Genomic DNA, 15935 nt, shown 5'->3' on the forward strand with positions numbered 1-15935 from the left:
ACAGCACTATGTGACACCATGGACACAATTAGTCCTGTGTCTGGAATGCCATGCCGTGGGTCGAATGATATCACTGCAATTCATGGGATTAATAATGATATCAGTGACATAGAAGAATTTTGTATTCTGGGAGGTCTTTGGGGAAGCAGGAATTCCCAGAGGGACTCACAGAAGGGAGTAATCACTGGAGAGGTAAGTTTAAATGATTTCACTGTTGGATGTTGCCAGAGCCTATATAATGGGGCATATACTTCTAGCCTTAACTGAGATCTGTTTCAGCTCTGTAATGCACCTTTAAGATTCCCTCCCATCCATCTTGTAGCCAGTAAAAATCTTTTCTAGAGATCCAGTTGGCTCCTGAGCTTACTTCACAGGACAGTCTTGCCACCACAGATACACATAAAGTTCCAGGAGTACATGCACCTGTGTGCATCCCCCTCAGCCCCATGCACCCACATCTACCCTGTCCAGCAGAGTGGCCGAGTATTCTTTCGAAGTGAATTTAATTGTCCTATATGTATCACAATATCTGTTACCCAAGTTGGTTGGCCTTGGCCTAGTTCTTCACCTTTATTGTAGGGTGGTCCATTCCCTTCCTCCATATGTTACTATGTGAGTTCTGTAACTGTAAGCTCTTCAGGGAAGGGGCTGTCGGGTACCTAGTCTGCTTTTGGCTGCTGGATTACAATTCATAAAAATGCTGAAATGAGATGAGAGGACTGTGTAGTAGGAAGAAAGCCTAAGCCCTTGTATCAGAGGCCTAGTATGAGGCCTGAACTAAAGTAATGGTCAAAACTTGCTAATATAAAGCAAAGTTAAGTTGTACGCAAGAGGCTGGCCCTGCTCACAGAATTTGGCAAGCATAGGGCTGATATTGCAAAAATACATACTCCCAAGAGGTAAGAGGTGCAAAACACTCACATAAAAACATTCCAGAAGGGTGGTACCACAACACCCCAATAAACACATTCCCCAAAAATAACAGGAACAGTCTGACCCATCTTAAGGATAAGGTCAGGATAACAGTGTGATGAATAGAGATGTGTTGATCAAACCTACAGGTACAAGGCTATGGGTGGAACCCTGATACGTCAAGGGTAATATGTAACTTGTTTGTATTGGTGTATAAAGATGTATCTCAGAGGGAGTATCTTTGTCTGGCCTAGGGGATAGTGAAAAGTCCCACCACTATGTGAGCCAGTCCATTGTCACAATCATACATGTGTTAGTGTACCTGTAACCATTGATCCTGGGGCATTAGCACTGTGCTTCGTCAGCAATAAACCTGACCAAGTGCCTTTGCTAAGTCTGTAAATTTATAGGGTGGTTCACGCGAGGTCTGCTTGTCAGCTGTCTGCGCAGAGCTGGGACAGCACACGGGAGAACACACGGGAGAACACACATGCAACCAAACATCTGACAACACTGGTGACACCTAGGACAATTCTCACATACACATGCACATACATACACACAAATAGGCATGCACACATTTGTATCTGTATCATGCTTGTGTACACAGATATGTTCATGCACACACATGTGCACCCCCCCCCACAGACTTAAGTGTTCTCGGGGACACAGTATACAGTGCAGGTGTTTCTCATCTGTAAAACTCAGGAGTTGTCTCCAAGTATCCCAGGGACACCTATTCATTTATGTCAGCTGCTCTAGCTGTAGTACTTGTGTCACCTTAGAGACTAACAAATTTATTTGAGCATAAGCTTTCATGAGCTACAGCTCACTTCATAGGATGCATTTGGTGGAATTTTCCACCAAATGCATCCGATGAAGTGAGCTGTAACTCACGAAAGCTTATGCTCAAATAGATTTGTTAGTCTCTAAGGTGCCACAAGTATTCCTTTTCTTTTTGCAAATACAGACTAACACGGCTGCTACTCTGAAATCTAGCTGTAGTGAGAGCCATCTGAGGAATGAACCAAATTCTCAAAGCATGCTTGAAATAAACAAACCAGTGTTTAGCAGGTTTCAGAGTAGCAGCCGTGTTAGTCTGTATTCGCAAAAAGAAAAGGAGTACTTGTGGCACCTTAGAGACTAACAAATTTATTAGAGCATAAGCTTTCGTGAGCTACAGCTCACTTCATCGGATGCATTCCAGGAAGCACTACAGATCATAAAGCAGTCCTTGACACTGCTGTAATTTACACAGGCCTCCAGGATTTCTTCAGGGGTCTCTGCAGTCCATGGAGCAGCCCAAGATCAGAAGGGTGCAAAAGGTGGCTTGTAGCTAGCTTAGCATCCCCCTTCCTCTTGGGCTGTGACTTCTGTGCTGGGCTCACAGAATCTCACCGTAATGGCAAAGTTCTTGGTTCAGGCTTGCAGCAGTGATGGGATAAACTGCAGGTTCAAATCAAGTCTCTGGAGTACATCCACAGCTGGGATGGGTCCCTCAGTCCTTGGCTCAAAGCCTCAGTGTAGCAAAGTTCCTCCAGAGGTAAGAAGCAGGATCGAAGACCAGTGTTTAGCAAAGAGGCAAAAGGGATGTTCCTATTTTTGCACCAACAAAGCAGATCATTTATGGTAGAAACTCAGAGTTTTTCAGACCAAGGCAAATCAAGTTCTTACTGGGCATCACATTTCAGAATAACTTGAAGTGCTCCCCACTGAATGCAGATATTACCATAAATGTGTGGTTGGAGCCTCCAGTTCGGTGGCTGAAATGGTGCAGTACAGCTTGGCACACATGGGCCAACATAGAAATGCGTTTTGAAGCAGCGATTGATTTCTCCTGGGACACAAGAGCGTTTGGCATCCGGACTAGCCATGAAAGCCCCTTTCAGCAGCTGTGATTTGTTAATCCACAGTATAATGTGAATTAAATAAGGCTCTTCACACTTAACTAACACCACCACCACCCCTGCCTCCAATCTACATTCTTTTGTAACATTTGGGTCTCTCATGCAGCTATCTACTAATCCCTTCAACCCTAAACATCTCCCAGCTGCTGATTACAGCCATTATGGAGGAATTCCAGCAACTCAGACCCAGTGCACATTTAATCCTAAAGCTGTTAAGATTCTTTGAGGAAATGGGCCCCTCCAGTTTAAAACTGTTACCCTTAACTAATGGAAAGGGAAGCATTCTGTTTATGTCCTAAGCATACCACAGAGCGTGAGAGCTCATGCCTTTGCTTACTTTACATGTTGTATTTGTCTGTTCATGGAAGGTTTCAGAGTAGCAGCCATGTTAGTCTGTATTCGCAAAAAGAAAAGGAGTACTTGTGGCACCTTAGAGACTAACACATTTATTTGAGCATAAGCTTTCGTGAGCTACAGCTCACTGCATCCGCCTCCCAGTCTGCAGGAGGGGAAACAGATTCACAGGGATGTGCCTAAGGTCACAGTGTTGGGCACTAGCAGAGCTGGGTACAGAACCCAGAACTCCTGATTCTCAGCCCCACACTAACCATTAATGGCCAGATTCTCAAAGAAGCTCAGCTCAGCTCCTGCTGTGAGCTCCCGAAGGTCTGAGCAAGGACTGGGGCATAAACTGCACCATTCCAGGAGTAGTCCTGGTGGCTTTGTGCTCCTCTCTTGCTCCAAGAGGGCAATGATTTTCTATTTGCCTATACCCGCAGCAGATTGCTGCCCACTCAGCCCCACACATTCTGCTGTGCTGGCCAAGCAGAGCTAGTTCCCAAACTGTGTTCTGTGTATCATTGTTGGTGACCTGCAAAGCGCTGGCAGGTCACATAGTGCAGGATCCTGCTTGTTTCCAACTAATCGTAAGAGCCTGGAAGCCTGAAGAAGCAGCTAGGAAACAAGGAGCAGGAACAAGCCAAGTTGCCTCGCCTAGAGGCCATTGCCACACAAGATTGGGAGGAGAAACATAAAGCATTGCTAGGGACCGGAACTACCACAAGGAGGAGCCGTCACTTGGGAAGAGTAATGGGAACTGCCACAGGGACAGTCCTGGAAACCAGGGGAACTAGATGTCAGGAAAGTATGTACAAGTGCAGGGAGCAGGGAACATGCAAGGGAGCAAGATGGGGGAGTGGGAACAGAACAGATCAAAGTGGGAGATGAAATAAAGAGCACAGCAAGCCAACTGATTACTTTCTTTCCCAAAAAGGACAACACACTTATTGCATTGAATTCAGTAAAGGGGTTCAGCTTCCCCAGGGTGACCGGAGCCTGTGAGAGATCGAATTAACTTACATGAGAAAAAACTAAAGTGACTATGAACAAACTTCCGAGAATAAAATAACTGAAAATGGAATAAGAGAGAGATAAGGTGGGTGAGGTACCGTCTTTTATTGCACCAGCTTCTGTTGGTGAGAGGGACAAGCTTTCTGGAATTATTTGAAAACTAGCTCTAAATTCACTGAATACATTTTTTGGATGAGCTCCACTCACACTGCAACTGATGAGAGAGATAGAGGGCTTGTCTACAGGTGCGGCAATATGCGCTAGAGGGTGTGAATTTTAAACCACACTGCGTTGCATGTTAGCCGGCCATGTAGACCTAGCTGGCATGCACTAAAAGCTCCCTCGTTAAGGTACCACTAAGAGTAGTATGCAACACGGTGGTGGTTGGAATACACACCCCTCTCATGTGCACTCACTGTCATGCCTTGCAATGAACCCTGAGACAAGAAGAGTGACACTTTTGTAGATAAAGAAAAAGAAACCTACCAGTTTTCCAGGAACTGAACCGCCTCTATGGTTCTCATCTGCTTTGACGGTCACAGTATTTTTGATATGACTGATTCCCAACCACGTCACAGAGTGGCTTAGACAAGTTAAAGAGTAAAACACATAATTACTGGTGGGTCCGAACCCAACCCTCACCTCCAAACCCCTATAATTTTTAGGGAGGAGGCCCCGGCTTGCAATTCAAGGCTTTTCATCAGAACCTGCTCTGAGTACGCTGGTTCCAGACTAGCTCCAGTGCACAAAGGGGTCTGTTCTCTGGATTCAGTTGCAAGCAGACAATATATCAGGAGAGCTGATGTCATGAGGCACCTGTCAAAACTGGGCTAAAACCTACTAGAACAGCTGGTGAGATTTCTGCACTATCAGATCTGAATCTCCTGATTCAGCTTTGAACACAAAGCTCTGTGCCCAACCTAGCCCCACCATGGACGGAAATGCTGCCGATGAAGTGAGCTGTAGCTCACGAAAGCTTATGCTCAAATAAATTTGTTAGTCTCTAAGGTGCCACAAGTCCTCCTTTTCTTTTTGTGAATACAGACTAACACGGCTGCTACTCTGAAACCTGTAATGACAGAGGCACTAATGCAGCTGCTTTTAGAAAAGTTAGGTGTGTTGGCCCAAAGAGCCCAGCACAGATTGTGAAGCACCCCTGGTATTTTGCAGCAATTGAATCTAAATAATGTCACAAAACTCCATGTCTACGACTTTTGGGTGCTTTGGCAGACATTCTTTATAACAACTAAATCCTTATTTGCACTTGGACAGAGGTTTGTTCTAACCCTTAGAGCCATATTATACAGGAAGTATTTTTTCCCTGAGATAGGTTGCCAATTTTTTAAAAAATAAATCAAAAAATAAATCATTGTTTACATTTTCTTATGGTTTCTTCCCCTAGCTTCTATTTAGTTAAAGGGTTCATATTTCTAGCTTGTTAACCTACAAGTTGTGCTATGCACATGATGGGGGGTGAGGGTGTAAGTATGCAGAACTGAATGGAAAAGTCTTTACCATTTCATTCCGTGCATTTTTACCTCCTTGAAAAGTTGCTTTTCTGCAAAATATTGGGGTCATGGGGCAGAGAGGAGAAGGAGTTTTTCTTCGGTTTGGTGCATAAAGTCCAAGCCAGTTTTCCAGAGCCAGTTCAGATAAGTCCCTGGATGTCAGGAACCCAGTGCCATCAGACTTGAACCCAACCCAGCCTTAACTCTGAAGGTGAAACTCAGGAGGAACCTTACCAGGGGTCCAGATTTGAACCCTTCCACCTCCACCTCCACCAACTCTAACTCCAAGCTGTCTAATTATTAATGTGTCAGTAAAAGAACCATCGTTCTGGCCATCTTCCTAAGTACAACTTAACTCCAGACTCTGAGAAACAGTCAGCAAGGCCTCTGGAAAGCAGCTAAATCAGGGAAACAGAAATAATATAATATGACTTAAACTATATGACTGTCCCAACCAACCCAGTTTGCAACTAGAAAATGCACTGTGAAACCAGCTCAGCATTTGTATGGGCATTCAAAGAGCGGAAACAATACTGTGCTTCTTTCTCACTTCATGCTCACTGCCACGCTCACTTCACTGCATGCCCACTGTGTGTTCATCTCCCACTGCCAAGTTCCATTTCCATAGAAATGCCATAACCTCATTTTTAGTTTTGTTATGAATATTTCACACAGCTCCAGCTTCTAGTGGCTTCAGTGCATTGAACCTAGCGGTTCTTAACATTTTCCATAGTGTGACCCCATGTTACAAAAGAAGAGTTTCTGGACCCACATCCGTCTTGCCATAGTACCCCTAGACTTGTTTGCCACCTACTGCACCCAGGATCCAGCAAAATAAAGAAGCTCTGAGATTTCCTTGCATATACATGTCCTCCTATCAAGCTCTTGGTCCAATGGGTCTGATAGCAAACACTCATGTTTTAGAATTGTGTGGTCTACTTAATCTAGCTCCTGATTGGTAAATATTTTTGCTGTTCTGTTCCTGGCTTGAACTATACTGTCTAAATTCAAATAATTTATTTGCTGATTTTCGCTCTGAATGAATCACAGTTTCCTCACACTTAGTCATTCTCCACATTTATTCAATACATGTTGTAGGGTTGGTTTTTTTAACGTGAACTTTGTGGCTTTATAATGAAGAATTTGCCGCCAGCATTTGATACTTGATATGCAAAATCTGATCTGTGTTGGTTGTTTGATTTTGGGCTCATAAGCCACATGCTTTTGTCTCCTGTGCCTTTTGGGGTGAGTGTAACTGATGGAATCAACAGCAGAGCTTGAAGTAGCACCTCAGGGAGAAAGAGCAGATAAACAGGATTAGGGGGGTTGCAAAAATCAAACCCTTCATTTTGTGTGCCCCCCAGGCACTCCTTGAGATGTGGTTCCTAGGAACATCAGGCTATTGTAATGTTTACTGCATGAGCGAAGAATGGCCCATTCATTTTTCTGTTGTCATTCTGGCACAAAGTAACTGCCTGTGAATGTGGTTAAGAGTTTGTTCAGGTCCTTGTTTGGCTTTTAACTGGGGATGGTATCTGGGAATGCTACATCTCTGCTGCCCCATTGCACACCATTAAAAATACTCCAGTCTGGTGTGAGCACTTGAGCTTTCAGCTTCACTTTAACTTTCTGACAGTGAATATGCCATTGCTCAAAAGTCCCTGGAAAGAGAGTATAGAAGGGGCTTGAGCAGCGCCAAAGAAAATTCACCTTGAAATCAGAGCGCAACCCCCAGGATCTGTTTTGTAATATTCACCCAACTCCAGTACATTTGCCGTACTGGTGCTGCATTCTGGAATACAGGCTGATCCCTTAGCCAGCTTTGCATTAGACCTATCTACAGAAAAGCACTTGGCTAGTGTTTTAGCTATCTGAAGACTTCAATGGGATTGACATGGTGTGGTGCAGGTATGTGTCAGAGTTGCGGAGAGACCACAGCTGTCTTTTCTAAGCTTGTATCTTTTATAGTTCTCCAAGGAGAGAATTAACTCAGCAATGCAGCAGTGTCTCCTTTCAGCTGGCAGGCCTCCAGCTCCCCTCCCCCAGCCGTTTCCTCCCAAGTACTGTATACGCCAGCTACAGATTGCGGAGCACTTTTCCTACTTATCCCAGTGCCTGGTAAAGAAACTCCTCTTTGGAATCCAGGGCAAATTTAAAAAGGTCACTACTCACCCTTCCTTTCTCAAATGGATTAGGTGCAAAAGTAACAATTTTAAAAAGGCACCAAGAGATAGGACCAACAGTCCCAAAGACAAAGCACTTTCACCCAGCGTAGGGGTGAAGTTTCACGCTATCTTGGAGTGAGTTCTTTCAGAACAAGCACATTGTGCAAAAAGCCATTCTCTGTGTACCCTCTTTATGCCCCTTCCCTCTTGGGAAAAATATCAGATGACGCTACTTGCACAATTTTTGAAAGTGTGTAAGGCTCAGATTTGTAAAGTGATTTAGGCATCCCTGTGCTCAGTGTCACCCCAACATCTAACTGATTTAGGAACTTAAACAGCATTTTCAAAAGGGATTTAGGAAAGTAGGAGTCTAAATGCCATTGACTGTCTCCCAAACCTGTGTTCTGGATTCTGGCACAAAAGATCCTAGGGTAGCATGTTCAAACTTGGGAGTCTAAAGTTAGGCTAGGCCAGATTTTCATAGGTGCCTAAAGATGAAGCTAGGTGTCTAGTAGGTTTTACAAAGTCATATGAATAAGTTAGTCCCATAGCTCCCATTAGAGTCAATGGGAGTCAAGCTACAAACTTATTCAGGTGTGTCTGAATATCCCAGGAGATGCCTATGTGTATTTTGGGCACCTAAATACCTTTGGTAATATGCCGCCTAGGGTCTGACCTTGGCATTTGGGGATATATTTGGTTAGAGCAGGGCACAGAACAAAATCCAGTAATGCATTGCAACTTCATCTGCATTTGGTTCTAGATAACAATGTGAGATCCTTCCACTTCTTGCCAGAATCAATGTTGCTTTGCACTTGGCAGCAATACTGATTCATAAGGAATTTTCTCTTTGATACTAAGTCCCCTGCTGGTTTTCTGCAACACTCCAAACTCTTCTACAAAGGCTGTAAGTGGAAATGCATGGAAAGCCCCTGGCCAAGCCTCGCTGCTGCTGCGGCTGCATGTTTAAAGGGTGGTGTTGGATGTGAGCTCTGCAGCACACTCACCTGCTGGCTGTCTTGGTAAGGGGGAGGGGGCACACTCTGTGTGGCCATCATTGTCAGAGCTGGTGCTGGGGAGACATGTTGCATCATGGGATTGATTCACATCTAGAACCTGTTGATGGGAGAAAGTTCAGCTTGATTAACAAAAAAAAAAAAAAAAAAAAAAAAAAAGGACAAGTCAGTCAAAAGATGAGACACTGCCTGCTCCCGAGCGAACGCTGCCTACCATTGCTGCACTGGTCCTGCCAATGGGCTCAGCCTGCTGAGTCATTTCCCTCCGTAGCCCCTACAAATGAGCTTGTGCCATTAGAATTACTCAGACTCAAAGCAGTTCAGTGGTGATGGCTGCCTTTGGCTGTTGTTTGAAGTGGCATAGTTGTGCTAACTGTACAAATCCAAAACCCTGACTCCAACACAGACTATGAAAACACAAATCCATCTCCTCACTACTCAGGGGCTGGTCATGTTGCCAACAGAAACTGGGTGAGAGGGGGGATGTCCTGAAATATTTCAAGCTTGTGATCAGCTCAGGGCCTTGGCCTGAAATATTAGTCAAAAGTAGACATACGAGCATTGCTATTGTTCATTGTCAGTTGCCAGTGTCCTCAGTGCTGTGAAGCAAAGGAAAGACATGGCTTCTGCTTGAAAAAGCTGACAATCTGATTCAGACACGGGAGCAGAGGTCCACTCCAGAGTCCAGAGTCCAGCAGGAGTTCACTCAGAAGATGATCAGTGACCATGGCTTTTTCTTTTCTCTGCTTCTGCATGGCTGTTGAAATTGTCCTGGCAATGGCATGTGTAAAACACAGAAAACCATGAGTCCTGGGGCTTTCCACAGAGCCAAGAAACTTCTCAAGTGCAAGTTACAGGAGGTGCTGGATTCATCTTAGAAACTCCTGAGTTTTCATAATTACCTGTATTTGGAGCTCTGAAACTCAGCCTTCCTCTCCTCCAGGCAGCCTGGGAACTCTCATTGGCCTTTCAGACATTGCAGATGGGAGTTCTCAAAGGTGCTGGGAGCAGAAGGAGCTTTTCAGTTGATGCTGAAGGCAATGGAGAAGCTGTGTATTTGAAAGCTCATACAAACTCTTGCTTTATTGTGTGAGTAAACAAATACGAAGCCATTGCATCAATCAACTCAACTGTACTTTTAAAAATATTTCTATAGCTTCATGCACATTCTCCCCACAGGTAGGCCCCATTTATCTTGTGCCATATCAGCCTGGGACTACCATTAGTCACAGTACAACTTGCAACAATATATTTGAAAATCTGTCAAGAGGACAGAAGAATACAGGGTCACCAATTAGTCAAACATTGAATGACTAAGTCAGTTTCATTCCCATCTGCTGTCTTCTGATTCAAAACCTTTCCAAACATATACAATTATAGTATTAAAAAATAACCCCAAACAATGCTAAATCTAGGAGATTTACTGCTTTAGGCAAACTGAAAAATCGCTCTACCTTTTTACCTATCATCAAGTAATAGACATATAGAGACGACATTCTTTGCTCCCCAGGTAACCTTTCTGCCTGTGGGATGCAAACAATTATGAGCCTAACTGTAAGTGAGGGAAATATTGAAAGGAAGTGGTCCTGTTAACAAGAGAAATTGTTTTCAGACTAGAAACACAAGATATCATTTTGCATAAACCCAATCTCTCATAGGCCCAAACACACAAAAAATGCAGAAAAAAATCTTGAAGCATTTTGCAAAAATATGTTTTCCACAATTTCTCAGAGTCCTATTCCTAACATCCCAGAGGCAGCAGAAACATTAATTTTTGTGGTAACTTCTTCACTGAATTTCACAAAGTTATGCAGGACATAAATGTAACCTGCTGTCTCTAGTACTAGTTTACTTTAAATAACTCTGAAGAAAGAATGCTGGAGTTTGATCAGCAGTGTTCTGTCTTCCAACAGAGCTTCTCCAATTTAGTCATTTAGGGGGGCAACAATCTTGGACTAAATTCATCCCTCCAGACCAAATCAATGGAGCAGCCCTGGGGTGGGATCAATTGTGGCCTCTTGTGCTGATGCCATTGCAGTATCACAGTTTGTTGCCATGCACTGACTGTGATGTCACCAATTCAGCATTATGACTTGAATAAATAATCCTAGAGGAAGGGAAATCAGGTTGACAGAGAGCAGACACTTAGTTATTTTTTGATAATGAACAAAAGCCATGGAGGGAAAGCCTCCAAGCTTGTGGACAGTAAATAGATATTTGTTGAAGTGTAAAACCTTCAAAAGATTTCACCATTACAATAGTCTGGCTTTGACTCATAAATGATATGGAAAAAAGAGTAAATAGTGAGGTGGCAACGTTTGCAGACGATACAAAATTACTCAAGATAGTTAAGTCCAGAGCAGACTGCAGATCTCACAGAACTCGGTGATTTGGTGACGAAGTAGCAGATGAAATTCAATTTGATAAATGCAAAGTAATGAACATTGGAAAACATAATCTCAACTATACATACAAAATGATGGGGGTCTAAATTAGCTAATACCACTCAAGAAAGAGATCGTGGAGTCATTGTGAATAATTTTCTGAAAACATCCACTCAATGTGCAGCAGCAGTCAAAAAAGCGAACAGAATGTAAGGAACCATTAGGAAAGGGATAGATAATAAGACAGAAAATATCATAATGCCTCTAGGGGCATAGATCACTTGATGATTGCCTGTTCTGTTCATTCCCTCTGAGGCACCTGGCACTGGGCACTATGGGAAGATAGAATATTGGGCTAGATGAATCATTGGTCTGACCCAGTATGGCCATTATTATGTTCTCTATATAAATCCATAGTACACCCACATCTTGAATACTGTGTGCAGATCTGGTTGCCCCATCTCAAAAGATATATTGGAATTGGAAAAGGTTCAGAGAATGGAAATAAAATGATGAGGGGGCTGGAACGGCTGCCGTATGAGGAGAGATTAAAAAGATTGGGACTTTTCAGCTTGGAAAAGAGATGACTCAGGGGGGGATATGACAGAGGTCTATAAAAACATGTGAAGAAGGTAAATAAGGAAGTATCTGCAGAAAGAACAGGAGGACTTGTGGCACCTTAGAGACTAACAAATTTACTTGAGCTTAAGCTTTCGTGAACTACAGCTCACTTCAAGCTTAGACTCAAATAAATTTGTTAGTCTCTAAGGTGCCACAAGTCCTCCTTTTCTTTTTGTGAATACAGACTAACATGGCTGCTACTCTGAAATCAGTAACAGGGTTCATAAAAGAGCCAGATAAGTTCAAGAGCTAGAGAGGTCCATCAATGGCTGTTAGCCAGGAGGGGCAGGGATGCAACACTATGCTGTGTCCCTAGCCTCTGTTTGCCAGAAGCTGGGAGTCAACGACCGGGGATGGATCACTCAGTTGCCCTGTTCTGTTCATTCTCTCTGAAGCATCTGTATTTGGCCACTGTCAGAAGACAGGATCCTGGGCTAGCTGGACCATTGGTCTGACCTGATATGGGTATTCTTATGACTGTTATTTGCCTGACCCAGAGTGGACATGGAGGGGCACAATACTCCCTTCTGTAGGGTCCTATGCAGGGTTTTCAGAATGAGTCAGATCAATAGAAAAAATAACAGTGTTCAGTGCCTTGTAGATCTAATTGGCAAAGGGCAGAGGCAATGCACACAGTCAATGCTCTGTTACAGATGTTCAGAAATAGTGAAGAGGAAGACAGCAAAGAACTAAATTCCTAAGAAAAAAGAGAGCAACAGCAAAATACCAGATCTTGGCAGGTTCCAAAGAAAGAACAGGGCGTATCTAGGAGTCAGAAGTACCAGTGAGGCACAGAATGGCTTCTGTAGGCTCCGAAGCAATTCAGTACTGAGTCTGAGCACCATCCCTACATGTGCTTGAAGACCAAAAGAACCCTATAAGAATTAAATGTAAGTTGGTGTCCCTTCTGGGGATCCAGTGCCCATTTAATTCAGTGAAAATATTTCTGTTGACTTCCATGGGCTTTGGATCACGCCCTTGTTCTGGAAAAAGTCAAGGAAAGTGAATCCTATTTATCACCATCAGGGCACATGCAGCAGACTGAGAGCACAGGCTATGGATGCAGAAGGAGACAGTGAAGGATGAACAAATGTATCAGGACAGAGGAGAAGAAGAGAATTTGTAATCAGTCACTGTAGAATGCCGGAGAACATCTACAAAGAAATTAAAGACACAATGTGTCAAGGTGATGGGTGGGGAAAGGCAGTGGCCCTAGGGACTATTGCCAGGCTGTTCTCACCTGCACTAGGGTCAGGGCAGAGAATTCACTCCCCAGTGCCTCTCCTCTCAGGGGCACTCAGTGGGAGCTAAGTGCTGTAGAGGGCTGTGAGAACAAAAACTTGCTGGAAGTTGAAACTATAAGACACTCTGCCTTGTGTGGGCTTTAATTAGCTCTGAAGTCTATAGGGTAGCAAACAGACTTATGGTAATGGGCAGCCTCCTCATCCAAAAGGTAGAGAATCGGGCAGAGGAGAACTCATCTTGAATCTACCTCTTGTTAAGAGGAATGAATTGTACATGACTGTGGAAATAATTCGTAGGCTTGCTAGCAGTGACCATTAATTTAGCATTATATGAACTGAGAACACTGGATGATAAGAGCAACTAGAAAATAAGAGGGAAAAATAAAGCTAGCCTCATTTATAAATAAGGGAGCAAGCAATATCAGCAATGGCTCTGAGATGGCCAAATATGGAGGTATGGAATCTAAAAATAATGTATTCCAGAAAGGAAGACTGAGAGGAAGGATGGACTCAGGCTGGGTGTTCCCTCTAATTTTTCCCACCCATGTGCAGATGAATTTTGTTATGTGCAGCAACGTGGAGGTGATGTGGGACACGTCACCTTCATATTACTGCACATAACAAAATTCATGTGGTGGGGGTAGGGCGGGCTGGGTTCCCTGAGTGCCTGCATGGCTCTAAATAGGCTGCTGCACAGCCACACGGCCACGCAGCTTACAGGGAACTTAGCTCAGGGTTCAGGCCCTGGACTGGGCCTCAGGAGATACACTACTTGTGTCACCTTAAGCAAGTCACCTAGACAGAGATTTTCAAAGGCATGACTGGCATGGAGGCACCTAACTGCACTCTGTGCCTTTGAAAAATCTCCTCCTTAAATTCTCTGTGTGACAGTTCCTCAACTCGAAAATAAGGGTAACAAAACTTCCTTTCTCCCATGCTTTATCTGTCCTGTCTCTATGGCAGCAGTTTTCAAACTTTAGCAACCCGAGGACCCCCATTTTGATTTAAAATTGTCCATGGACCCCCAAGACCCCAGCTTAACCCCAGGGCCCACCCCCAATCCACCCCTTCCCCCCAAGGCCCTATCCACGCCCCACCTCTTCGCACTCCACTCCATCCTCTGCCCCTCCTCTTCCCCGCCTCTTTCCGCCCCCTCCCCCAAGTACGCCTGGTCCCCGCTCCTCCCACTCCTTCCCAGTGCCTCCTGCACATCGCTGAACAGCTGTTCTCCGGCGTGCAGGAGGCACTGGGAGGGAGGAGGATGAGTTGAGGGAGGGAGGAGGAGGAGTTGATCAGCAGGGCTGGCGGACCTTCTGGAGTACCTTTCTGGAGTACCCCCAGGAGTCAGCAGACCCCAGTTTAAGAAACACTGCTCTATGGGCTTTTGGGCAGGGGCTGTCTTTTGCTAAGGGATAATTCCACCGTGGTCCATGAGTGCCTGAGAGGCACATCCTCAAACACTTGAATTAGTGACGGACTATCCCTCCAAGAAAAATAAACAAAGTCCAACTGTGAACTCTCAAGGTACCAGGCCTAGCCAAAGCAAGGGAGAGCTACATCCTCCTGCTAGCATGGAGCAGCATTTAGGTTGGGTGGAGGACTCTTCCAGATGTGTGTGCTGCATTCTCCACTTGGGGGCCTTGGAGCTCTTTGTAGCTTACATATTTGCAGGGGTAGAGAGGGAGGGGAGGAAGGTCTGAAAACATAAGTTTATTCTAGAGATTTTCCAAACCAGCAGTGGGGTTAGCTTTGATGCAGTAAAAGCCTGGGCAGGATTTTGTCTGCAAAAAGAGAACCAAAATCAGAACTAGTTTAGTTCCAGGTTCCACTGTCTCCAACCCCAAAAGGTTCAGAAGGAAAGAGGGTTTGGGAAAGGTATTTCTGGGTTCAGTCCTCTAGTTAGTACTGTGCTAAAACATCCCTTCGTACAAGCCCATAGGTGGAGTCCTAATGGAAGGAGCTCATGTCCTCCGCACTAGGGTTTCTAGATAGGAAGTTTATGGATAGCTATATTGATTGAGTTCTGATGCAGTTTCTTTTTAGATGCAAAAGTAAAACTATAGGTGAAGAACAGAAGTTGAACCCTTTGGAAAACTGTTTCATTGGAGCTCCTGCCTGGCAGAGCTTCAGACCCATCCCTCAGGTGCTCAGATACCATGATGGAGGATGCATTATAGGAATGTAGACAGACAGGCAGACTCTGGGCAACAGGTGTTGGAGTAGGATGACAGGAAAGTGTTAAAGATTGTCTGTGTCTACCTGTGAATTTGGGGACAGGCCTGGCAGTGCAGAAATATGTCCCAGATGACTAGGACCTTCAAGGTAACTGGGAAACTTCCTTCTATAGGGAACCCTTGGCCAGCAACAAGAGATCCCAGCTTTGAAGAAGCATAGAATGCAATGAGATCCCTAAGGAGTTTTCAAGAAGTGGAGAAGCCTGGTCAAGGAGAGCACCTAAGTTGTCACTGCTGCTGACCCCCTGAAAATGCTCCTGGGAGAGAGCTGAGGAATACAACCAAAAGCAATCATGAGAACTCTGCCATTCTTCTTGCAGGAAACTCCTGTTTAGTTCATCAGATAAGTGTCCTGACCTCTCTCCTTTTCCAGAATGCTACATTTTGTTCATAAGAGTCCAAGACCCGGCTGGAAGAGGCATGATCTCAGACTGGCTGCTCAAACAGCCTTTTGCATTGCAATGGCTGCCCAGCAGTTTGTGTCTGAATCTCTGAGCTACATTTTCAGCATATTAATGATGTTGTAGAAGCAAAATCCCCTGCAGCCCCCTGGAAAAGTGCTTTTCCCTCCTCTGCTGTCAATATATGGACGTT

At 44.4% G+C, this 15935-nt stretch overlaps 1 protein-coding gene across 7 annotated transcripts in view; it reads right to left on the reverse strand.

Moving 5' to 3' along the window:
- PKNOX2 (PBX/knotted 1 homeobox 2) overlaps positions 1 to 15935 on the reverse strand; it is a 715219-nt gene that overhangs the window by 358335 nt on the left and 340949 nt on the right. For 4 of the 7 annotated variants that reach the window (XM_038380894.2, XM_043500981.1, XM_043500982.1 and 1 more), the window contains one exon: positions 8850 to 8958. The exons of 2 other annotated variants lie outside the window; for them this stretch is intronic. In XM_038380894.2, the coding sequence (XP_038236822.1) occupies positions 8850 to 8936 (87 nt within the window). In that variant the 5' untranslated portion in view covers positions 8937 to 8958. Of the gene's footprint in view, positions 1 to 8849; positions 9277 to 15935 lie in introns of those variants that run through there. One more of the 7 variants, XM_038380893.2, reaches the window with a different exon arrangement.

Source organism: Dermochelys coriacea, chromosome 22, assembly GCF_009764565.3.
Source record: "Dermochelys coriacea isolate rDerCor1 chromosome 22, rDerCor1.pri.v4, whole genome shotgun sequence".
NCBI classification, from domain to species: Eukaryota; Metazoa; Chordata; order Testudines; family Dermochelyidae; genus Dermochelys; species Dermochelys coriacea.